General features: G+C 42.1%; 1 protein-coding gene across 1 annotated transcript in view; it reads left to right on the top strand.

The window, feature by feature from the left end:
• The window catches only part of LOC115107209 (cadherin-23-like), a 578,454-nt gene that overhangs the window by 179,114 nt on the left and 373,095 nt on the right, over positions 1–26,245 (top strand). The window contains exons 7-8 of the mRNA XM_065008058.1: positions 16,579–16,773; positions 17,071–17,199. Of these exons, the coding sequence (XP_064864130.1) occupies positions 16,579–16,773; positions 17,071–17,199 (324 nt within the window). The remainder of the gene's footprint in view (positions 1–16,578; positions 16,774–17,070; positions 17,200–26,245) is intronic.

The following is a 26,245-nucleotide window of genomic DNA, read 5'->3' as shown; positions in this document are numbered from 1 at the left end:
GAGTGCACTCTGAGAATAGCTGGCTAACGATGTAGGTGGTGATAATTACTTTATTTATTTAGATTTGTTTATAAAGCACTTTTTTTACAGTGTATATAATGTTATAATATATGCCATTTAGCAGACACTTATCCAATGAGTCTTACAGTCATGCGTGCATACATTTTCAAATGGGTGGTCCCAGTAGGAATCAAACTCACAGTCCTGGCGTTGTAAGCGCTGTGCTCTACCAAGTGCATCACAGAGGACCACAAAGGAGTGCATTATTCTGCTTAGCAAATAAAGGAAGTTCCAGTATTATCCTGATCACAACAACTCCCACTCACGTCTGCACTGCTCTGTCCATGTGTGCTGAAATCCTTAAAATAATTAAAGAGGAGATGAGCTAATTCATGTGGAACTCAGTTCACCCAAATTACAAAATGAACCATTGGTTTCCTTATACTGTAAGCAGTCTATGGAATAGGTATGACAGCAGGCCTTCATTGTAAATAAGAATTTGTTCTTAATTAACTGACTTGCCTAGTTAAAATGTATTGCATTTATTCAATTAAATTTGATTTTATTTACCTGCCAGTTTCCAAATGCAAAAATGTTAGCATTTGTGGCACAAATCCCAATTAAGTCATGGACCCGATAACAGCATTTTTCGGACATCATGTCCAAATCTTCCGAAAGTATCTCAAATTGATTGTGAAGCTCAAGAAAAGATTCCGGTTCCAATGGCATGCATTGAAACACGTCTCCATTCCGTGGCATTCTTTTGCAAATTACTATGAATTAACAGACTTGTTTCCTAAATCCTGTCAATACTAAACATCATATAAAGGTGTGGGACATTCTTTGTGTGACAAGAAATAACTAGCAGGTCTATTACATTCCAGCAGCTAAAATTGTTCCGTCTACAATTCAACTGTGGGAAAATGGCGTCTCTCAACACCAGACAACAGAAAGAGCAGGCCGCTACTATACGAGAGATTGTTTGTGAGGAGATTACAGGACCTCTGCCCTTGACTTACAATTAAAACCGGTAAATGTATTATTGTCAGTGCTCACTGCTAAAGTGAATCCCTATGCAACCAAGGTGGAAAGTCTGGGGAAGACAGCCAATGCGACAGAGGTGCGACTCCATGACCTGGAAAGGACAATCAAACTCCAAAAGAAAATAACAGAACCCCTTGAAAATCTTTCCCATAAATTCAATGTGCCGGTCACAGGACTTCTTTCATGAGAAATCTTTTCTATGAACTATTTGAGCAGGAGAAGCTAGTTCCCATGCCACTGATTAACATTGCGCGCCACACGTGTCCTCTTCGGAACGGCTCTTGCTGTATGATTCTACGGATCTGTAGCTTTTTGAAGTCAAACTGCGAATTGTTCACCTTGTAGTGGAATCTATGGGGCTGACATATACAGGTAAGAGGATCAGCATCTACCCAGACATGAGTGCCGAACTACTAAAACAGAAAGAGACCTACAATGAGGTGAGATCCCAGCTAAGCAAGTTAATCTGAGATGCGGCTTCATCCACCCAGCACAACTCATCTTGACCTTCCAGAACACAACACACACATTTTCAACTGCCAAGGAAGCTCAAGACTTCTTCGAGAAGCATATCAAACCCAACACACACGAAGGCAAGCCATGACTGGCTCATTATTCAGGTATGCTATCCATGCACAATCATATATCCTAGCCTATGGCTATGATGCTGCCCTCAGCATAAGACAATATTGTGTGGGTACAAGGAACACTATTACTACTTTATTATTTATTTTTGAAGACCAAGAATATGCTGCTTAAAAGAGATTTAATTTACATTTACATTTTTGTCATTTAGCAGACGCTTTTATCCAGAGCAACTTACAGTAGTCAGTACATACATTTTCATACTTTTTCGTACTGGTCCCCTGTGGGAATAAAACCCACAACCCTGGTGTTGCAAGTGCCATGTTCTACCAACTGAGATACACATTTCATATGTAAGGCTGCCACTCGCTGTTATGCTACAACCCTGTTATTAAAGTATAGGGAGGGGGGAACAGGGGGGCTGGGGAAGGGGGCAGGGAAGGGTGAATGATTTATAGAGGTCTTCTGGGTGGGGAGTGACCAATGGTTTTGTTTCACAATGGATCCTGCTTTTAATTTTACATCCATAGGCTTATCAACTGTGAAGATGACAGTTACATTTTAGCAAAACAAGGGCAACACTAGCTATTCACTTGTAGAATTTGAAAGGCCTTAATATTCCTATCAACCGTTCCAGCTGGCTTGACATTCTAGCAATAACCATGTTGATATGTATGATTTTATGTAATATCATATATTAATATGATTTGATATAGCAATACTCCAAGAAACACACCTGTTCCAAAATGGAAAACATACAGCACTAGTCAAATGTTTGGACACACCTACTCATTCCAGGATTTTTCTATATTTGTACTATTTTCTACATTGTAGAATCATAGTGAAGACATAAACTATGTAGTAACCAAAAAAGTGTTAAATAAATATTGTATATTTGAGATTCTTCAAAGTAGCCACCCTTTGCACAGTCTTAGCATTCTCTCAAACAGCTTTATGAGGTGGTCACCTGGAATGCATTTAAATTAACAGGTGTGCCTTGAGTTTCAGCCAATCCGTTGTGTTGTCACAAATTAGGGTTGGTATACTGAAGATAGCCCTCTTTGGTAAAAAAACAAGTCCATATTATGGCAAGAACAGCTCAAATAGTCAAAGACAAATGACAGTCCATTACTTTAAGACATGAAGGTCAGTCAATCCGGAAAATTTCAAGAACTTCCAACTGCAGTCGCAAAAACCAACAGGTGAAATTGGCTATCAATGAGGACCGCCACCGGAAAGGAAGACCCAGAGTTACCTCTGCTGCAGAGGATAAGTTCATTAGAGACTGTGTGAATCAGGCCTTCATGGTCGAATTGCTGCTAAGAAACCACTATTAAAGGACACCAATAATAAGAAGAAACTTGTTTGGGCCAAGAAACACGAGCAAAGTACATAAACCGGTGGAAATCTGTCCTTTGGTCTAATGAATCCAAATTTTAGATTTTTGGTTCCAACCGAGGTGTCTTTGTGAGACCCAGAGTAGGTGAACGGATGATCTGTGCATGTGTGGTTCCCACCATGAAGCATAGAGTAGGAGTTGTGATGGTGTGGGGGTGCTTTGCTGATGACACTGTCTGATTTATTTAGAAATTAAGGCACACTTAACCAGCATGGCTACCACAGCATTCTGCAGCGATATGCCATCCCATCTAGTTTGTGCTTAGTAGGACTATAATTTGTTTTTCAACATGACAATGACCCATCACACCTCCAGGCTGTGTAAGGTCTATTTGACCAAAAAGGAGAGTGATGGAGTACTGCATCAGATGACCTGGCCTCCATAATCCCGTGACCTCAACCAAATTGAAATGGTTTGAGATGAGTCTGACCACAGAGTGAAGGACAAGCAGCCAACAAGTGCTCAGCATACATGGGAACTCCTTCAAGACTGTTGGAAAATAATTCCACGTGAAGCTGGTTGAGAGAATTCCAAAAGTGTGCAAAGCTGTCATCAAAGCAAAGGGTGACTACTGTGAAGAATCTTAAACGTAAAATATATTTTGATTTGTTTCACACTTTTTTGGTTACTACGTGATTCCATATGTGTTATTTCATAGTTTTGATGTCTTCACTATTATTCTACAATGTAGAAAACAGTAAAAAAATAAAGAAAAACCCTTGAATGAGTAGGTGTGTCCAAACTTTTGACTGGCACTGTAAAATAGAGAACAATTTATACAAACTGGCTGTTTTTTCCTTCAGCCCCAAACAAAACTAAAGGTGTAACCATGATGATAAATAAGAAACTCAAAATCACCATCCTTGGTAAAGGCAAAGACCAAGGCTGAATCACTTTCCTTAAATGTATCCATTATGGAAAGAAAACTGCCTTTATTAATGTGTATGCTCCAAATTCCTACGGTTTTAATTTTTTGAAAAGGATATTGTTAGAATTAACTTTATTCCATCTGCTTATTTGGACAGACATAAATGCCATTCTGGACATGTGGGACAAATCTAAAAAGACCAACTACAATCCACAGGTGAGCTCATGACCCTAAGGCAAAAAGTAGGGCATTTTATATTCAAACAGGCACAAAGCATTGTCCCGAATCGATTTCGTACTATTATCTACTCTATTTTCTTTAATCAAGAAAATTTACATATGAGCCTATTATCATGCTTATTACTGCCATATTCACATTTCAGAATCTCCTAAATGAACCACAAGATGGTGCTTTAATGTTTCCTTACTACAAAGTCATACTTTCTGTGAACAACTTCAAACATAATTTAAAGAATTCATAATGATTTACAAAAGTTCAGTCGATGATCCTCGGATATTATGCGATATAAAGGTTTATTTAAAACTGCATTTCCGTCGAATGAATGAATCACAAATAAAGACTGGGATAAGTTGTTAAACGATGTTAGAGCATTCTCAAACTATTTTTTTCAGACCAGGTAGTGACTATTGTCTTCAAAGTCAAGACAGAACTAAATCTATTGATCAGACAGAGAGCAGAATTTGCTATCCATTGAGATAGACTCAACCATTACTTACATGGTAATCGACCCAGTCGTCTGCTGGCTAACAGGCTTCGTAGTAATGATCAATTAGTGGACCTTGCAACTATTGAATCTGAATCAGATGAATTACCATCAGAACCCAAATTAATCAACCAAATATTTTTCAGTTTCTATAAAGAATTGTACACTTCTGATTGTGTCTCCACAACAGGCCAGATCGAGTCCTTATTTAAAGATAAAATTACTCCTCTTCTCTCAACTGAGGAAGCCGGCTTGCTGGGAGCCTAAATCTCTCTACATTTACTCAAAAGGGCATTGAAAAACAAGAATAAAGGCAAATCACCTGGATGGGATGATATTCCTCCTGAAGTCTATTTAAGATGCTTGAATCAATTAGGTCCACTGTTGCTCAAAATTATTATTAATACAGCTGTTCACAAAGGTTCATTTGGGAGAGATGTGAATACAGCACTAATTTCATTTTTATAAAAAAAAGGTAAGGATGCCACCCAGTGTTCTCATTATCACCCCTCTCTTTGATGAACACATATTAAACTGTTTTCCAAAATGTTTTCTCATTTCGGGACTTGCTTACCCAAATTGATCCACACGAACCAAAGCGGGTTTGTTGAAAAGCATTTATCCTCGTATAACCTCCATTCACTATTACATATCTTAGGTGCTTCATCAGAAATGACAGCTCATTGGGTTGTATTATCTCTCGATGCATAACACGTTTTTGGTAGACTAGAATGGTAATTTCTCTGGTCTGTCTTGAAACATACATTGCATTCAGAAAAAGTATTCAGACCCCTTGACTTTTACGTTACAGCCTTATTCTAAAATGGATGAGAAAAAAATCTCCTCATCAATCTACACACAATACCACATAATGATAAAGCAAAAACAGGTTTTTAGAAATGTTAGCAAATTTGACATGCAGTTGACAGTGCGTGTCAGAGCAAAAACCAAGCCATGAAGTCAAAGGAATTGTCTGTAGAGCTCTGAGACAGGATTGTGTCGAGGCACAGATCTGGGGAAGAGTACCAAAAAATGTCTGCAGCATTATTAAAGGTCCCCAAGAACACAGTGGCCTCCATCATTCCTAAATGGAATAAGTTTGGAACCACCAAGATTATGTACAGTATGTGTGCCATTCAGAGCGTGAATGGGCAACACAAAATATTTAAATGAATGGGATAAGGTAGTAAGTGCCAGGTGCACTGGTTTGAGTGCGTCAAGAACTGCAACGCTGATGGGTTTTTAACTCAACAGTTTCCAGTGTGTATCAAGAATGGTCCACCACCCAAAGGACATCCAGCCAACTTGACACAACTGTGGGAAGCATTGCAGTCAACATGGGCCAGCATCCCAATGGAACACTTTTGAAACCTTTTAGAGTCAATGCCCCGACGAATTGAGTCAGTTCTAATGTTTTGTACACAGTGTGTGTGCGAGCGTGCAAATATATAAATATACAGTTGAAGTCAGATATTTACATACACTTAGAGTCATTAAAACTCCAACTTGATTTGCACTTTTCGCACCAAAGTACGTTCATCTCTAGGAGACAGAATGGACTCCTTCCGGAGCGGTATGACAGCTGCGTAGTTCCATGGTGTTGATACTTGCGTAATATTGTTTGTACAGATGAACATGGTACCTTCAGGCGTTTGGAAATTGCTCCCAAGCAAAGATGCACTGAGTTTGAAGGTAGGCCTTGAAATACATCCACAGGTACACCTCCAATTGACTCAAATTATGTCAATTAGCCTATCAGAGGCTTCTAAAGCTTTGACATTATTTTCTGGAATTGTACAAGCTGTTTAAAGGCACAGTCAACTTTGTGTATGTTAACTTATGACCCACTGGAATAGTGATATAGTGAATTATAAGTGAAATAATCTGTCTGTAAACAATCTACAAAGTAGATGTCCTAACCGACTTGCCAAAACTATAGTTTGTTAACAATTCATTTTGGGAGTGGTTGAGAAACGAGTTTTAATGACTTCAAGCTAAGTGTATGTAAACTTCCAACATCAACTGTGTATGTTTAAATATATATATATATTACACTGAGCATAGACCCCTTCCTTTTGTCCTCAGAACAGTCTCATTTCATTGTAGCATGGACTCTACAATGTGTTGTAAGCGTTCCACAGGGATGCTGGCCCATGTTGACTCCAATGCTTCCCACAGTTGTGTCAAGTTGGCTGGATTTCCTAAAGTTATTCAGCCAGACAGCTCCCACTCCCAATGGACTCTCCACCATCCTACCTAGACTAGAATGGAGACATGGAGTCTCGAGAATTCCCCACCTCTCTATAAGTGGGTGGGGAGAAAGTAGTATTTTGCTGCTACATCTAGAGCGGCTGAGGTCGAGTAGAGGGGGAGGCTGGTTGAAAAGAAAGGGGCTTTAGGCCCTATTACACATTATAGAGCAGCCAGGCCAGTTAAAATATAAATGGAAGCCCCTTTTGTATTACAGATTTCTCATGGTTATTAGAGGCATGAATTTTTTCTCTCTCTTACATAAGTACTTCCACACAACTTAGCTGGACAATTGTGCTCAGCTCTGCACTACTGAACTATTCACTGTGCCACTCCCAGCTCTGAAAGTACATGTTGACTGATGTGTGTGTTGTGGTTATTTACTGAGCCGCAGCGGCAGTTGTGTTAATGAGACATTGTTTACAGGCTGCTGTGTGGAGAGAGATAGAGACAGACTGTCAGGCTTTAGGAAGGGAAAAGGATATCCCCATATCTCGTACACACTCCACGCTCCCTTAACAGTCACTTGCACTCCACAAATATGAATGATCACACTCTCTCAAATATATCTAAACACTCCATGCAAGTACTCTGAACACATTTGGGACACTCACAGTGGCCATGTCGAAATGTGGCTTGCCTGCTACTTACTTCAGCTGCATCATGTGTAATGACAAAGCAAAAATATGTTGATGTGTTAGGGGATCTGTAAGATATGGCATTTGTTGTTGTATTTGCATTGTGAAGTTGTTTTATGGGATCACTGTTGATGGATTGATTCTCCCTGTGTGGAGGGTGGATTTACTAAATCATGATTGATTGATCCTGCGGATTCGATGCCCGATGACATCTAAAAAAGTCCTCCCTTACTTTCAGAGTAGGAGTTAATCCCCCCACTACCACCATTCATCTTTTTTCCCCCTTATTTATTTCTCTCTACCTCTTCCTCTCTCTCTTACACATCTCTGTCTCATATATATATATATATACACAGTGGGGCAAAAAAGGATTTAGTCAGGCACCAATTGTGCAAGTTCTCCCACTTAAAAAGATGAGAGAGGCCTGTAATTTCGATCATAGGTACACTTATGACAGACAAAATGAAAGAAAAACAAATCCAGAAAATCACATTGTAGGATTTTTAATGAATTTATTTGCAAATTATGGTGGAAGTAAGTATTTGGTCAATAACAAAAGTTTATCTCAATACTTTGTTATATACCCTTTGTTGGCAATGACAGAGGTCAAACGTTTTCTGCAAGTCTTCACAAGGTTGTCACGAACTGTTGCTGGTATTTTGGCCCATTCCTCCATGCAGATCTACTCTAGAGCAGTGATGTTTTGGGGCTGTTGCTGGGCAACACGGACTTTCAACTCCCTGCAAAGATTTTCTATAGGGTTGAGATCTGGAGACTGGCTAGGCCACTCCAGGACCTTGAAATGCTTCTTACGAAGCCACTCTTTTGTTGCCTGGGAAGTGTGTTTGGGATCATTGTCATGCTGAAAGACCCAGCCACATTTCATCTTCAATGCTTTTGCTGATGGAAGGAGGTTTTCACTCAAAATCTCACGATACATGGCCCCATTCATTCGTTCCTTTACACGGATCAGTCGTCCTGGTCCCTTTGCAGAAAAACAGCCTCAAAGCATGATGTTTCCACCCCCATGCTTCACAGTAGGTATGGTGTTCTTCGGATGCAACTCAGCATTCTTTGTCCTCCAAACACGACGAGTTGAGTTTTTACCAAAAAGTTATATTTTGGTTTCATCTGACCATATGACATTCTCCCAATCTTCTTCTGGATCATCCAAATGCTCTCTAGCAAACTTCAGACGGGCCTGGACATGTAATGGCTTAAGCAGGGGGACACGCCTGGCACTGCAGGATTTGAGTCCCTGGCGGCGTAGTGTGTTACTGATGGTAGGCTTTGTTACTTTGGTCCCAGCTCTCTGCAGGTCATTCACTAGGTCCCCCCGTGTGGTTCTAGGATTTTTGCTCACCGTTCTTGTTATCATTTTGACCCCACGTGGTGAGATCTTGCATGGAGCCCCAGATCGAGGGATATTATCAGTGGTCTTGTATGTCTTCCATTTCCTAATAATTGCTCCCACAGTTGATTTCTTCAAAACAAGCTGCTTACCTATTGCAGATTCAGTCTTCCCAGCCTGGTGCAGGTCCACAATTTTGTTTCTGGTGTCCATTGACAGCTCTTTGGTCTTGGCCATAGTGGAGTTTGGAGTGTGACTGTTTGAGATTGTGGACAGGTGTCTTTTATACTGATAACAAGTTCAAACAGGTGCCATTAACCTGTTGCGACGAGCAATCCCGTATCCGGGAGCGTAATTATAGCCTCAAGCTCATTACCATAACGCAATGTTAACTATTCATGAAAATCGCAAATGAAATTAAATAAATATATTGGCTCACAAGCTTAGCCTTTTGTTAAAAACACTGTCATCTCAGATTTTCAAAAAATGCTTTTCAACCATAGCTACACAAGCATTTGTGTAAGAATATTGATAGCTAGCATAGCATTAAGCCTAGCATTCAGCAGGCAATATTTTCACAAAAACAAGAACAGCATTCAAATAAAATCATTTACCTTTGAAGAACTTCGGATGTTTTCAATGAGGAGACTCTCAGTTAGATAGCAAATGTTCCGTTTTTCCCAAAATATTATTTGTGTAGGAGAAATCGCTCCGTTTTGTTCATCACGTTTGGCTAAGAAAAAAAACTGAAAATTCAGTCATTACAACGCAAACTTTTTTCAAAATTAACTCCATAATATCGACAGAAACATGGCAAACATTGTTTAGAATCAATCCTCAAGGTGTTTTTCACATATCTATTCGATGATAGGTCACTCATGGCAGTTTGGTTTCTCCTCTGTTCAAAATGGAACAATGCACGCACCTGGAGATTACGCAATAGTTTCGACGGAGGACACCGAGCGGACACCTGGTAAATGTAGTCTCTTATGGTCAATTTTCCAATGATATGCCTACAAATACGTTACAATGCTGCAAACACCTTGGGGAAAACACAGAAAGTGTAGGCTCATTCCTTGCGCATTCACAGCCATATAAGGAGACATTGGAACACAGCGCCTCAAAAATCTGGCTCACTTCCTGTATGAAATTTCATCTTGGTTTCGCCTGTAGCATTAGTTCTGTGGCACTCACAGACAATATCTTTGCAGTTTTGGAAACGTCAGATTATTTTCTTTCCAAGCTGTCAATTATATGCATAGTCGAGCATCTTTTCGTGACAAAATATCTTGTTTAAAACGGGAACGTTTTTCATCCAAAAATGAAATACTGCCCCCAGAGGTTCAAGAGGTTAATACAGGTAACGAGTGGAGGACAGAGGAGCCTCTTAAAGAATAAGTTACAGGTCTGTGAGAGCCAGAAATCTTGCTTGTTTGTAGGTGACCAAATACTTATTTTCCACCATAATTTGCAAATAAATTCATTAAAAATCCTACAATGTGATTTTCTTTCCCTCATTTTGTCTGTCATAGTTGAAGTGTACCTATGATGAAAATGGGAGAACTTGCACAATTGGTGGCTGACTAAATACTTTTTTGCCCCACTGTTTGTATATATATATATATATATATATATATATATATAATATTTCCATCCCTCTCTCAATAGGTGACAGGCACCTTAATCCAGTGAGACAGATGTGTCATCAGTACTACTGATGCATGCCTGCCTTCCTGCAAGAGGACACGAGGGAGGGATGTAGGACTTAAAGAGAGAGGGAGTACGCACATCGGTGTGTGTGTGTGTAACTGAGAGAAAGAGAGAGAGTTTGGGAGAAGGAGAGAGAGACAGAGAGATATATAGTGAGATGCTGGCCGGGTAAGGTGGAGTGAGAGGCAGTGATGTCAGAGGATGTAGACAAAGGCAGCCAGTCAGCTTCTTTTACATGTGTTATGCTGTTGTGTTCACTGGGCAATGAACCTTGGCCTCACAGCACACCCAAACGACCACTGATAGAGTGTGTGCGTGCATGTGTGTTGTTGGGTTTCCTGGACAATTGTCCTTGGCCTCCCGCATACCCTTGTAGTACAACTGATATGGGCTGAGTAGCATACACAGAAACACACACCCTCTGGTGGGAGGTGCAACACAGCAGACAGACAAAGAAAGCCACATATATATTTAGGGGTGTTCACATATACCCTTCTCCCCTATGTGGTCACGATCTACTGCTCCTGACCAGGAACCTATGCGTGTGTGTGTGGATGTGTCTGTGCGTGCTTGTGTGGGTTTCTTTGTTTCTATTGTATTTGGGAGTTTGGATATATTTGCCTATGTTTCAGTGTAAGATATAATTCCAATGAATGAACATGTTTTACAAGTTTGCTGACAAACTCCTTTGCATCGACAGGGGAGTGTTTGTGTTTATTCCTACAGTGGCTAGGAATGCAGGTGGGATGGGTGTGGCTTAGTGAATGACCATACAAGCAGCGCTCCCCGATTTGAAAGTTCATTCGAAGTTATACATCCAACATATCATGTAAATAACCAACACCTGCATAGCAGATCATTTTTCTTATCACGGGTTATATATTCCTTATATTCAGCACCACCCCGACTTCAACATATGTGAAAATCGAGTGTTTCTACAGTACCAGTCAAAAGTTTGGACACACTTGCTCAATCAAGGGTTTTTATTTATTTTTTACTATTTTCTACATTGTAGAATAGTTGTGAAGACATCAAAACCATATAGTAACCAAAAGTGTTCAACAAATCAAAATATATTTTAGATTTGAAATTCTTCAAAGTAGCCACCCTTTGCCTTGATGACAACTTTGCACACTCTTGGCATTTTCTCAACCAGCTTCATGAGGTTGTCACCTGGAATGCATTTCAATTAACAGGTGTGCCTTGTTAGAAGGTAATTTGTGGAATTTATTTTCTTCTTAACACATTGGAGCCAATCAGTTGTGTTGTGACAAGGTAGGGGTGGTATACAGAGAAGCCCTATTTGGTAAAAGACAAGGTCTATATCAATGCAACAACAGCTCAACTAAGCAAATAGAAATGACAGTCCATCATTACTTTAAGACATGAAGGTCAGTCAATGTGGAAAATGTCAAGAACTTTGAACATTTCTTCAAGTGCAGTAGCAAAAACCATCAAGCGCTATGATGATCCTACAGAATGGCGCTGACAGAGATTTCATGTCCTTAGGAAACCCTTAGTAATTTGTTTTATTATGTATTATTTTTTGCATTGTTAGCCCAGAAAACCTCAAGTGTTATTACATACCGACGGGAAGAACTATTGGATATAAAAGCGACGTCAAATTAACAACATTACGACCAGGAATATGACTTTCCCAAAGCGGATCCTTTGTTTGGACCTCCACCCTGGACATGGGATCTTATCCCAGAGGCCGACCCAAAACAACGCGGTCACCGCAGGAGTGGCCTACTGGTCAGACTTAGAAGGCGAGCACACCATCCACCGCTTCCGAGCATATTACTCGCCAATGTCCAATCTCTAGACAATCTCTAGAAATTAGGGCATGAGTTGCCTTCCAGAGAGACATCAGAGATTGTAGCATTCTCTGTTTCACAGAAACATGGCTCACTCGGGATATGTTGTCAGAGTCAGTACAGCCACCCGGTTTCTTCATGCATCGTGATGACAGAAACAAATCTCTCAGGTAAGAAGAAGGGCGGGGGTGTATGCCTGATGATTAACGACTCATGGTGTAAACAAAACAACATACAGGAACTCAAGTCCTCTTGTTCACCTAGACCTAGAATTCTTTACAATCAAATGTCCACCGCATTATCTACCAAGAGAGTTCTCTTCAATTATAGTCACAGCTGTGTAAATCCCCCACAAGCAGATACCTAGACGACCCTGAAAGAACTTCACTGGACTCTATGTAAACTGGAAACCATATATCCTGAGGCTGCATTTATTGTAGCTGGGTATTTTAACAAAGCTAATCTGAGAACAAGCCTTCCTAAATTCTATCAGCATATTGAATGCGCGACACGAGCTGGTAGCATTCTGGACCATTGCTACTCTAAGTTCCACGATGCATACAAAGCTCTCCCCCGCCCTCCCTTTGGCAAATCTAACCATGACTCCATTTTGTTGCTACCAGCCTATAGACAGAAACTTCTCCCGCTCTTTCTTAACCCACCCCATTCATTGTGTAATAAGCTGTCATATCGGGTTCGTCCATTAGGGACTTTTCATTACATTATGTTGGTAATCAATTCAACCTATACTGTGTGTGTGTGTGTATTTCTGTGTGATTATTTTGTTAGTTAGTAAATAAATAATTACGCCAATTTGTGTAAGCTGAGTCATCATGTAGACTGGGGTTTGTGCAGATTTATAGAATATTACGATGTTCAGAATGAGACTGATATGAGGTTAGTTGTTTAGTTGATAAGAAACAGGAACTAGTTGGGATACTGTTCATCATTAAAGAGAAACTGCCCCTAAAAACACATTTTCCTTTTGAAAAAGGCCTATGTGGCATCGATACGAGTCAGAAACATTTATTATATTGTCAAAATTGACTACAACGTGTAAATAGGATCATTTGTTCATGAAGTCAGTTTAGTCTAAAACGTAATGTTAAACGAGGGATAACATACTATGGTGAGTCGCACTCTCGCAACTTCGGTTGAAGGATCTACAATGGTACCTGACAAGGCCAATAAAATCCATGCCTCATACGAAGCCCTGCCTTCCACAGCTGATACGCGTGAGGCATGGACTCATTCCTTCAATTTAATACCACCCTTCACCAAGCCCAGGAACGGGCAGTGCGGGGCCAAACAGGTGTTGGACCTTGTTTCCCTGGTTCCAGGGAACAGTAGTTATAGTCATAATGACCCACAACAGACCACCCAGACCAAACCCTGCCTGATGCGGTGATCTGGGTATTGCGGACACGGCACGCTGCCAAGTTACTTTCCCCTGTCCCAGCTGTAAGCACACTTAGAGAAGTGACATCCAAGCGATAAAACCACACAAAAGTTTGTGGTGATGCCCAACTCGCCCCAGCACATATCTCCTATAGTCAACCCTTTAAACAATGCCCAAGATGCTGCCAGACCTCTGGTGGAGTGAGCACATACACAGCTAGGTAAACCTTGCTCCTGGTTGCTAAATGCCAGGGAGAGAGCGCCCTGCTTAGAGAGCGCCCTGCCGCTACTTGGATTAGCAGAACAGACAAATAGCTGGTTACATAACTGGATATCTCGGGTTCGTTCAATGTACGTGTGCAAAGCTCGTACCGGAAACAGGGCAAAAACCTCTGTTGCTTTTCAGAAGCAAAGGAAGAGGTTGAAAGGGAAATAGCTCAAAGCTAAGGACCTGTAGATATAGCCATGACTTTCGGAGTGAAGGCTACATTTGGACTCAATGTCACCTTAGTCGCCCAGGGCGAACTGAGTACAGGACGTGTGTATGGGTAACGCGTGGAGGTCCCCAACATGTTTAGCCGAGGCCAAAGTAATGAGCAGGGATATTTTGTAGGAGAGGATCTTCAGATCCACTGACTTCAGAGGCTCAAAGGGGGCCACACCCAGCGTCTCCAAAAACATTGCCATGTCCCATGTTGGTGCAATAGGTTTAGATACCAGTCTGAGACCACATACACCTTTCAAGAACTGCACCACTAGGGGATGTGCCTCAGGTGTGGTTCTGTCAATTCCCACATGACATGCTAAGATAATGGCCATGTACACTTTTAATGTGCAGAATGCGTGTCCCTGCTCGAAAAGCACCTGTAAGAACATAAGGATGTCCCTCACAAAGCACTGAAAATGAACAAGCCCCTTCTCTTGGCACCAGAGCTCAAACGCTTATACGCATACAGCCCTCTCATGGAGGGCGCCCTTTGCAGACAAGATTGGTAGCATTAACATTCGAAGGTAAACCCCTAGTCATCAGATTGGCCCTCTCAGTGGCCAGGCCCATCGGAATCAAATCTCCGGCCTCTCGTGCCAAATCTTTCCATGTGCCTGGGACAACAGGTCCCTGCGCAACTGGAGTTGCCATGGGTCTCCATCTAAAAGGCGAACCAAGACTGCCTGGGTCAACGGGGAGCCACAATAATTAATGATAAGCCCTCCCGGCGCACCCTATCCAACATCGGCTGAATCAGAACCACTGGCGGAAACACATAAAGGAGGGTCCGAGGCCACTGGTGCACCAGAGCGTCTGTTACTAGAGCCAACTCTCCCAACAGTTGATGCGTAAAGACCTACGTTGGCTCTGCCAAACCGCTCCTATATCTGGGAAACCACCCAGGAGTGTATTCTCCACTCCTGAGGAAGGGGATCCCCTGCATATCAGATCTGCACCCGAGTTGAGGCAACCGGGAACATGCACCGCCCGAAGTCAGAGCAAATGTGCAAAGCAACAGGGAGCGAGCCAAATCTTTAGAATAGACAATAGACATAGAATGTCATTCTAGTTCTGGTAAGACAGCTGAAGTTGTACTCGATACACAACTTATTTTCATTTGCTAGGTGAAGTGTTAGCATGCTGTCTTTATAAGCACATCAATATTATATTTACATCAGGAAATGTTTTGTCTTTGTAACTTGAACACACCCATTGGATTTTTGTTAATAAATGTATCTAAACTCAAGCTGGATGGCATTTGTACAATGTCCATATGTGCAGGTTGGCATTTATTGTATTGAGTCTTGCCATGGATGCAGAACTTAGAAAACAAAAATGTAAGGTTAGGGTTAGGTTAGCAGTGTGGTTAAGGTTAGAGTTTAGGGTTACTGTTATGTTTAAAATGTCATATTTCATGTTCCAGCTAGTGACCTCTCTGCAGAACTGCCTCCAGTACATGAGTCATCTCAATGAATGCCAGCCTGCTCCACATGTAGCCTACTCCTGTTTGGATATTAGTAGTTCTGGGATGTGTGCCCCGGGAAAGTTCTTACAGTGGACATAAAGAGAGATGAGAAAAACTAGCCAGTTAGATAATGTGTTGTAGGACAGCTGAGCTGACTGAAAACCGGGCATTCAACTAGCAGTTGATATATTTTCCACGGTAACGCGTCTTTACATGGCGTGATGAAACTTCAAGTTGCAAGCTATTTTTTGGTAGCAAGGTGTGAAGAACGAGTGTCTCATGAAACACATTCCAGACAGTGGTTCTTGCTATCATGGTATAACTGTGCTTTGACAGATAAGTATCAGCTGGCTAGATAGGCTAGCCAGCTGCAGCTATACCCAAGTTATGCTAGCTAGCTGCTGTCAGGTTGGCTAAACACAAGGTCAGTGCAGGCTTTAGCCTACACATAGAACTGAATTAACAGATCATCTGGGGAGAAGTCCTCATCTTCTATACTTCTCTACATATCAAAGCTAGCTTAGCTTACCTCACTGTCACTACTCACAACTGCACTTGTTTGTTGTGATTAAATGGCAAAGACACACCCAAGAAACATCCACATCAAACTACACCCCCAAGACAACTCTCGTTTGCCTTCAGTCATGGCCACTAGCATTTCTTAATGAGCAAGCTGATAACTGAGGCCAAATCAGGAAGTTCAGCCCCCCTTTAAATGTGCAGAACAGTAATCTGTCTCCATCCATTGTTTCTACATAGCCATCCACCTTTTAAATAACCCCTCAAACTATAGAAATATGACTTCATGCCAACCTGTGTGCCTGTCTTTCTCTGTGTTCCAGAACACTCCAGTGGGCACCTCAGTCTACCAGGTGAATGCCACAGACCCAGACCAAGGCACGGGGGGCAGTGTGCTCTTCTCTTTCCAGCCCCCCTCTTCCTTTTTCTCCATCGATGGAGCCCGTGGTACAGTCACTGTCACCAGGGCTCTGGATTATGAGACGACATCGGCCTACCAGCTCACCGTCAATGCCACGGTGAGGGGATACACAAAATACAAACAAACTTAAACATTGATTTTATGAAGTAACAAGCATAACCATCTTGTCTAATGTCTATTTTATTTTGTTGTGGTTAGTGTAAATAAATACAATTCAACTGAGAATGGCATGGAAATGTTGGTATATTGTTGTGAAGTCAGGATTTTGTTCAGTAGGGCTAAGGTTTAAAAACTTTAAAAGAAAAGGAGCAAGTCCAGGTTTATGTCTGTTTTCTTCCCAATGAACATTGACCCAGGGGTGACCATGCTTGTGTGTGTCTGTTCTCTCCCTCAGGACCAGGATAAGACTCGCCCTCTGTCCAGTCTATCTAATTTAGCCATCACCATCACTGATGTTCAGGACATGGACCCCATCTTTACCAACCTACCCTACAGCACCAACATAGGGGAGGACGTCCCACCGGTCAGTAATGCTAAGTCTCACCCCCCTTTACATTACTTCTCCATCTCCTCCTTCGCTTCCCCGTATGGAAAATACATTTCAATATATTTAACTTCACCTAAAAATGTTTTTCAAATACATGTAGACACATTTGCATATTTGCTCAAATGCATGTAATGTCTGACAATATTTCAGAAATGCATAGCCATTACATCTAGTTTACAGGGTTGCAAAAGTAGTTCCTAATTCTGCTTCTTAAATTACTCTTTACGTATTGATGAATAGAGAGCATTTTTTGTGCCACCAAGCCAACACTTTTGCAGTGATATAATTTCAATTGTGATGGTGTGTCAAATAATGACCTACGATTTCACCAAATGTTTACATTCTGTCATAAGAGCACATGTTCAATATAATACAAATCAAGTTTTCCTATCTAAAGAGGTACAAAAAAAAGACTATTAGTAAGTGCTCTCTTCAGCTTAATTAAATAATGAAAAGGATTGAGTGTCAAAGTGTCGGTCTTGTGCTTCGTGTGAGTGATATGTATGTACGGCTTTACAGTGGATGGTTAGCGGTGTTATGGTGCGTTCGTAATCAAGTGGTAATTACTAGTTAAATCAGCCATGAATTACCTTATGGCGGGTGGAATGGAAGCTTGTGTACAACAGGCAGGGTAAATGCAAGATTCACACATTTTTTTAAATTGTTAAAACATTTATAGCCTGTCTATCGATGAGTAACAGGGTTGACGTGTTAGGCTCGACCCATTCAGTTTTTCATTCAGTTTTCTACTCTTTTTTTAAACATTTTCAAAAAGAGTAGAACCTGCTTTTACAGATTTGATCAGATTTTCAATGTTTCAATGTCTTTGGAAATAAATATTTAAAAATGAATAGTTTCATCATATTAAAACGAGAGTTCAATTCAAGTAACAGGATGGAGCTTAAAATGAGGGAAATACATAAATCAATCGCTAATCACATGAAATAAATAATAATCTTCAAAAATAACTGTCAAAGCAACACAATAACTAGGGCTTTACAATGATGGTGCAAACTTGGAGTATTTTAGGGGGTTAGTGGGTTAAAATCTCCCTTGAACACACAGAGGTCCGTGTACGTGTGATTCATTTTTTGTGTTAAAAAGGAGGAATCAGCAATGTGAAAAACAGAAAAATTGCTTGTTTTTTTGCATATGAAACCAAATAATTATCTTGTTTTTGTATATGAAACCAAATAACTTGATATTTCGATTTTCACGTGCGTGAGGTTAAATGTGGAATGCCTGCGCTGATCCTTAGCACAGGGATCCCTCAGGGGTGCGTGCTCAGTCCCCTCCTGTAATCCCTGTTCACTCGTGACTGCACGGCCAGACACGACTCCAACACCATCATTAAGTTTGCCGATGACACAACAGTGGTAGGCCTGATCACCAACAACGATGAGACAGCATATAGGGAGGTGGTCAGAGACCTGGCCATGTGATGCCAGGCAAACAACGTCTCCCTCTACATGACCAAGACTAAGGAGATGATTGTGAACTACAGGAAAAGGAGGACCGAGCACACCCCCATTCTCATCGATGGGGCTGTAGTGGAGCAGGTTGAGAGCTTCAGGTTACTTGGTGTCCACATCACCAACAAACTAACATGGTCCAAGCACACCAAGACAGTTGTGAAAAGGGCACGACAAAACCTATCCCCCCTCAGGAGACTGAAAATATTTGTCATGGGTTCTCAGATCCTCAAAAGGTTCTACAGCTGCATCATCGAGAGCATGACTGGTTGCATCACTGCCTGGTGTGGCAACTGCTCGGCCTCCGACAGCAAGGCACTAGAGAGGGTAGTGCGTACGGCCCAATACATCACTGGGGCCATGCTTCCTGCCACTAAGCTAAGGACCCTGGGTCTAAACACCTCCCTCTGCAACTGGATCCTGGACTTCCTGACGGACTGCCCCAGGTGGTAAGGGTAGGTAACAACACATCCACCACGCTGATCCTTAACACGGGTGCCCCTCAGGGGTGTATCCTGACCTCTATACCAGGCGGTGTCAGAGGAAGGCCCTAAAAATTGTCAAAGACTCCAGCCACCCTAGTCATAGACTGTTTTCTCTGCTACCTCATGGAAAGCAGTACCGGACCACCAAGTCTAGGTCCAAGAGGCTTCTAAACAGCTTCTACCCCCAAGCCATAAGACTTTTGAACACCTAATCAAATGGCTACCCAAACTACTTGCCCCCATCGTTATTTGTTTTCGTATACAAAATCGAAATCATTATTTGTTTTCATATACAAAACAATATTATTTATTTATTTTTATTAAATGGTCTGTTTTGCTCCATTTTAACACAAAAAATAATTAACCACATGACATGGACCCACAGAGGTTGCACGGAGGGACATGTCAAAATGTTGGCACTTTGGCAAGTGTTTATTCATATTGAAAATTATATTTATTGAATTCTCCATTTGGTCTATATTAAAGGGCACTTCATTTCATATAACAGGCTTTAAAATGCAATATTGGTGCATAATGTCTACGTAATATATTAAAGGGATATCATTTTGCAAATGGTACTCATTTTGAGAAACGACCCGGTACACGTTAAGTTCTGCCCGTTGTTGATCTCGTCAAGCATGGAGTCACTACAGAGACTCACTGTGTCCGATAGTATATCATGTGTGTCGTGATTTTTCTATTCATTTAAACACATTTAAATGTGTATTAGTGCTTTTGGTATGGTTTTGGTATGTGTCAAGAACAATAAAAAAGCATTTTGACAAAATATATTGTAGCACGGTAGCATATTTTTGACTGTGATTGGAGAAAACTGAGGACGGATCAACAACATTGTAGTTACTCCACAATAGTAACCTAATTGACAGAGTGAAAAGAAGGAAGCCTGTACAGAATACAAATATTTTCGAAATGTGCATCCAGTTTGCAACAAGGCACTAGTAGTATTTTAAAAATTTGTGGCAAAGCAAATAACTTTTTGTCATGAATACAAAGTGTTATGTTTAGAAGGAATTTTTAGGTTTTTGCTTTTGGTATGGTTTTGGTATGTGTCAAGTACAATAAAAAGCATTTTGACAAAATATATTAGAAGACTATTAGAAGTGTAAGCGTTGTCGTCGGTGGAAGAAGGAGAGGACCAAAGTACAGCGTCGTTAGTGTTTATCTTTAAGAAACTGAACACTTCAAAAATACAAAACAACAAAGTGACAACCGAAACAGTTCTCTGGTGCAGACACACAAAGACTAAAAATAACCACCCACAAAACACAAAGGAAAACAGGCTACCTAAATATGGTTCTCAATCAGGTACAACGATAGACAGCTGCCTCTGACTGAGAACCATATCAGGCCAAACACAGAAATAGAAAATATAGAAAAACATAGACTGCCCACCCCAACTCACGCCCTGACCATACTAAATAAAGACAAAACAAAGGAATAAAGGTCAGAACGTGACAGTCCCCCCCCCCCCTCCCCCCCAAAGGTGCGGACTCCGGCTGCAAAACCTGAACCTATTTGGGATTGTCTGGGTGGGCGTCTGTCCGCGGTGGCGGTTCTGGCGCGGGACGTGGACCCCACTTCACCACAGTTTTTCTCCGCCTCATTGGCCGCCTCCATGGCCTCTTACGAGCGGCGACCCTCGCCGCCAACCTCGGACTGGGGACCCTAGAAATGGGTCCTGAATGGACGGGAGACTCCGGCAGTGCCGGACAGGCGGGAGACTCCGGCAGCGGCGGACAGCGGGAGACTCCGGCAGCTCCGGAGTGAAGGGCGATTCTGGCATCGCCTGGCTGACTGACGGCTCTGGCAGCTCCTGGCTGACTGACGGCTCTGGAAGCTCCTAGCTGGCTAACGACTCTGGAAGCTCCTGGCTGGCTGACGGCTCTGGAGGCTCCTGGCTGGCTGGCGGCTCCTGGCTGACTGGTGGCTCTGGCGGCTCCTGGCTGACTGGCGGCTCAGGACAGACTGGCGGCTCTGGCGGCTCAGGACAGACTGGCGGCTCTGGCGGCTCAGGACAGACTGGCGGCTCTGGCGGCTCAGGACAGACTGGCGGCTCTGGCGGCTCAGGACAGACTGGCGGCTCTTGCGGCTCAGGACAGACTGGCGGCTCAGGACAGACTGGCTGTTCTGGCGGCTCAGGACAGACTAGCGGCTCTGGCGGCTCAGGACAGACTGGCGGCTCAGGACAGACTGGCTGTTCTGGCGGCTCAGGACAGACTAGCGGCTCTGGCGGCTCAGGACAGACTGGCGGCTCAGGACAGACTGGCGGCTCAGGACAGACTGCCGGCTCAGGACAGACTGCCGGCTTTGGCGGCTCAGGACAGACGGGAGACTCTGGCGGCTCAGGACAGACTGGAGACTCTGGCGGCTCAGGACAGACTGGAGACTCTTGGCGGCTCAGGACAGACGGGAGACTCTGACAGCGCTGGGCAGGCGGGAGCACATGTAGGGAGAAGACGGAGAAACACCCTGGTGCGGGGGGTTGCTCTTGAGCACCGAGCCTGACCAACCTTACCTGGTTGAATGCTCCCCGTAGCCAGGCCAGTGCAGCGAGGTGGAATAGCCCGCACTGGGCTGTGCTGGCGAACCAGGGACACCATGCATAAGGCTGGTGCCATGTACGCCGGCCCAAGGAGACGCACTGGAGACCAGATGCGTAGAGCCGGCTTCATGGCACCTGGCTCGATGCCCACTCTAGCCCGGCCGATACGAGGAGCTGGAATGTACTGCACCGGGCTATGCACAGGCACCGGGGACACCGTGCGCTCCACCGCATAACACTGTGCCTGTCCGGTCCCTCTCGCTCTCCGGTAAGCACTGGAAGTTGGCACAGGTCTCCTACCTGAACTCACCACACTCCCCGTGTGTCCCCCCCAATACATTTTTGGGGCTGCCTCTCGGGCTTCCAGCCGCGCTGCCGTGCTGCCTCCTCATACCGGCGCCTCTCTGCTTTCGCTGCCTCCAGCTCTGCTTTGGAACGGCGATATTCCCCTGGCTGAGACCTGGGTCCTTTGCCGTCCAGAATCTCCTCCCAAGTCCATCTCTCCAGGTATCGCTGCCTCTCCTGCTGCTGCCTGTTACCACGCTGCTTGGTCCTTTCTTGGTGGGTGGTTCTGTAAGGGTTGTCGTCGGTGGAAGAAGGAGAGGACCAAAGCTCAGCGTGGTTAGTGTTCATCTTTAAAATAAGAAACTGAAGACTTCAAAAATACAAAACAACAAAGTGACAACCGAAACAGTTCTTTCTGGTGCAGACACACAAAGACTAAAAATAAACACCCACAAAACACAAAGGAAAACAGGCTACCTAAATATGGTTCTCAATCAGGGACAGATAGACAGCTGCCTCTGATTGAGAACCATATCAGGCCAAACACAGAAATAGAAAATATAGAAAAACTAACACAGACTGCCCACCCCAACTCACGCCCTGACCATACTAAATGAAGACAAAACAAAGGAATAAAGGTCAGAACGTGACAAGAAGGCTTTGTCTCAGTGCTTTTTGGCCTCCCATGAGATGGATTGTCATAACAGTTAACCTCTTCAGTCGACCCTCTACTTTTTTGAACATTCTGTTAAAAATCGCGCAACATTTCAGCGCCCTGCTACTCATGCCAGGAATATAGTATATGCATTTGCTTAGTCTGTGTGGATAGAAAACACTCAGACGTTTAAAAAACTGGTTAAATCACTGCTGTGGCTTTACCAGAACGGCATTTACATTGAAAAGCACAGGAAAAACTGATCACTGAAAATGGGGAAAATATATCCATGCGCTACTTGAACCCATTGATAAACGTGAACCACAATTAATTGACTGAGGTTGCAGTACCTACAGCTTCCACAGGGTGTCTAGAGTCTTGTCATTTCCCTTCAAGTTTTTTCTTGGTCAAACACATACAGGACACCGTATCTAATCCGGTCTAGGACCGGATATTTTCGTTGAGTTTCTAGCCGGACATTTTTCCAGACGGACAGCTAATAATCTTTACATCGCCTCCTGATGAATTTTATCGCTTATTAACGTTTACTAATACCTAAAGTTGCATTACAAACGTATTTCGAAGTGTTTTGTGAAAGTTTATCGTCGACTTTTTGAATTTTAAAAAATGACGTTACGTTTTGAAACGATGTTTTTTTCGTTTATCACACAGTCTACATATAACGATATCTAGGCTTTATATGGACCGATTTAATCGAAATAAAGACCCAAATAGTGTTTATGGGACATCTAGGAGTGCCAACAAAGAAGATGGTGAAAGGTAATGAATGTTTTCTATTTTATTGTGCGGTTTGTGTAACGCCGAAATGCTAATTATTTTGTTTACGTCCCCTGTGGGTCTTTTGGGGTGTTGCATGCTATCAGATAATAGCTTCTCATGCTTTCGCCGAAAAGCATTTTAAAAATCTGACTTGTTGCCTGGATTCACAACGAGTGTAGCTTTAATTCGATACCCTGCATGTGTATTTTAATGAACTTTTGAGTTTTAACTAATACTATTAGCATTTAGCGTAGCGCATTTGCATTTCCAGAGCTCTAGTTGGGACGCAAGCGTCCCGGGTAGAAGCAACAGGTTAATGTGGCTTCAGAAAGTACTTTTTCCACATTGTGTTGTGTTTCAGATTGAATTTGAAATGGATCCAATTCAGATTTTTGGATCTCATAATACCTATAATGTTAAAGTGTAATGATGTTTTTTTTTAAAGTTTGCAAGTTATTTAAAAATGAAAACCTGAAATGTCTACTGTCAATAAGTATTCAATCCCTTTGTTTTGGCAAGACTAAATACGTTCAGGAGGAGACATTTGCTTAACAAGTCACATAAATTGCACTGACTCACTGTGTGCAACTAGTGTTTAACATAATTTAAAAAGAAATACTTCCTAATCTCTGTATCCCACATATACAATTCTCTGTAAGGTCCCTCAGTCGAGCAGTGAATGTCAAACACAGATTTAACCACAAAGACCAGGTATGTTTTCAAATGCCTCGCAAAGAAGGTCATCTATTGGTAGATGGGTGAGCATGGTGAAATGATGGTGTATCAATACACCCAGTCACTACAAAGACACAGGCTTACTTCCTGACTCATTTGCCAGAGAGGAAGGAAGCCACTTAGGTATTTCACCATGAGGCCAATTGTGACTTTAAAACAGTTATAGAGTTTAATGGCTATGAAAGGAGAAAACTGAGGATGGATCAACAACATTGTAGCTACTCCACAATACTAACCTAAATTGACCGAGTGAAAAGAAGGATGCCTGTACAGAATACAATTATTTCCAAAACATGCATCTTGTTTGCAACAAGGCATTAGTAATATTGCAAAAATGAGGCAAAGCAATTCACTTTTTGTCATGAATACAACATATTATGTTGAGGCAAATCCAATACAACACATTACTAAGTACCACTCTCCATATTTCCAAGCAGAGTGGTGGCTGCATCATGTTATTGGTATGCTTGTTATCATTATGTACTGGGGAGTTTTTCAGGATAAAAAAAATCTGATTCAATCTGCTTTCCACCAGGCACTGGGAGATTCATTCACATTTGAGCGGGACAATACTCTAAAACACAGGACAAATCTACACTGGAGTTACTTACCAAGAAGACAGTGTATGTTCCTGGTTGAGTAAAATGTTTGACTTAAATCTACTTGAAAATCTATGTCAAGACCTGGAAATAGTTGTCTAGCAATGATCAACAACCAATTTGACAGAGCTTGAATAATTTTGAAAAGAAAAATGGGCAAATGTTGCAGAATCCAGGTGTGGAAAGCTATTAGAGACTTAGGTGCTTCTACAAAGTATTCAGGGGGTGTGAATACTTAAGTATATTTGCTATTTCTGTATTTCATTTTCAATACATTTGCAAAAACATGTTTATTTTTATATGTCCTCACTATGGGGTGTTGTGTGTAAAGAATTGTTTTTATATATAATTTGAATTCAGGCTGTAACACAGCAAAATGTGCAATCATTTAATGTATTTTAGAATGTACTTGGAAATACATTTTCCTACTATCAACAAACTATTGATAAGCTACCGATTACATAGTTATGTTTGGTTTTGGTATTCTGGGGGGAAGGCTGTGGATTTCTGCCTAAATTAACTTTCACAAGTTAAAAGTACATATTTGACCTTTAAATCGGACTGTAAATGAGTAGGGATAAGTATTCAAGAGAAACACAGCATCAAACAGAATATATTTTCACCGTGGTTAAGCCGTTCACCGACCCCCAACTCCTCAAGGTGGTAGAGATTGCCATTACAGCTGAAACAGAGACCGAGATGGTGGAGGTTCATCTCATTTTTGTGGTCGAAACCAATGTAGAAAGGGGGCAGAAAATGTCTACATTTATGGACAAGATGCTGAGCGAGGTCTTGGAAATCGAGGCTGCTACACCTCTGGTCATTGAAGGCCCACAGAGTCACGCCTGCACCTTAGAGCAGGCCCGGAGTGAAGGAAACACAGAGGTCAAGCACTATCATCAGACGCTTTTAAATGAAACGAGATAATGCAGCTGTCGATAAACCAAGGGAGAACATTCTACAAGGACAAACGTACATCTATCTTCAATGGCTATTATTTGAAACTTTAAACATGAAACTATACTGCTGAGCTGTTGCAGAAAATAAAAGATTATAACGTGATCAATTGAGAATTGGCAGCCAAAACATCACATACTCTCTGATGTTCCCTGCGAAGCTGCGTGTCACCCATGAGAGCAAGACCCACATCTTCTGTGCCTGATGCCGAGTCCTTCCTGCGCTCCGTTGGGATTACACCACCTTCCAGATTTGAGGAAAGGGTCCAAAAAATATACAGACTACAGTACAGTATGTGGCAAACTGTTGGGCCAGTCAGAAGGACTCAAGGCCCAAGCAGTAGCCTAAATCTACCGCGGAACATTTTCCAATCCACATTGACTACTAAAGCGACCCCTTGTTCATAAGGACTAGGAACTATTTGGGTTTATGCTAATATTTGGGACCTTATTGCTGGACTAATTCAGCAATCTGTAACCTTACAGCTTGTC

The sequence above is a fragment of the Oncorhynchus nerka genome, linkage group LG23, assembly GCF_034236695.1.
Source record: "Oncorhynchus nerka isolate Pitt River linkage group LG23, Oner_Uvic_2.0, whole genome shotgun sequence".
In the NCBI taxonomy this organism is placed as follows: domain Eukaryota; kingdom Metazoa; phylum Chordata; class Actinopteri; order Salmoniformes; family Salmonidae; genus Oncorhynchus; species Oncorhynchus nerka.
This window is presented reverse-complemented; position numbering and strand designations above follow the sequence as displayed.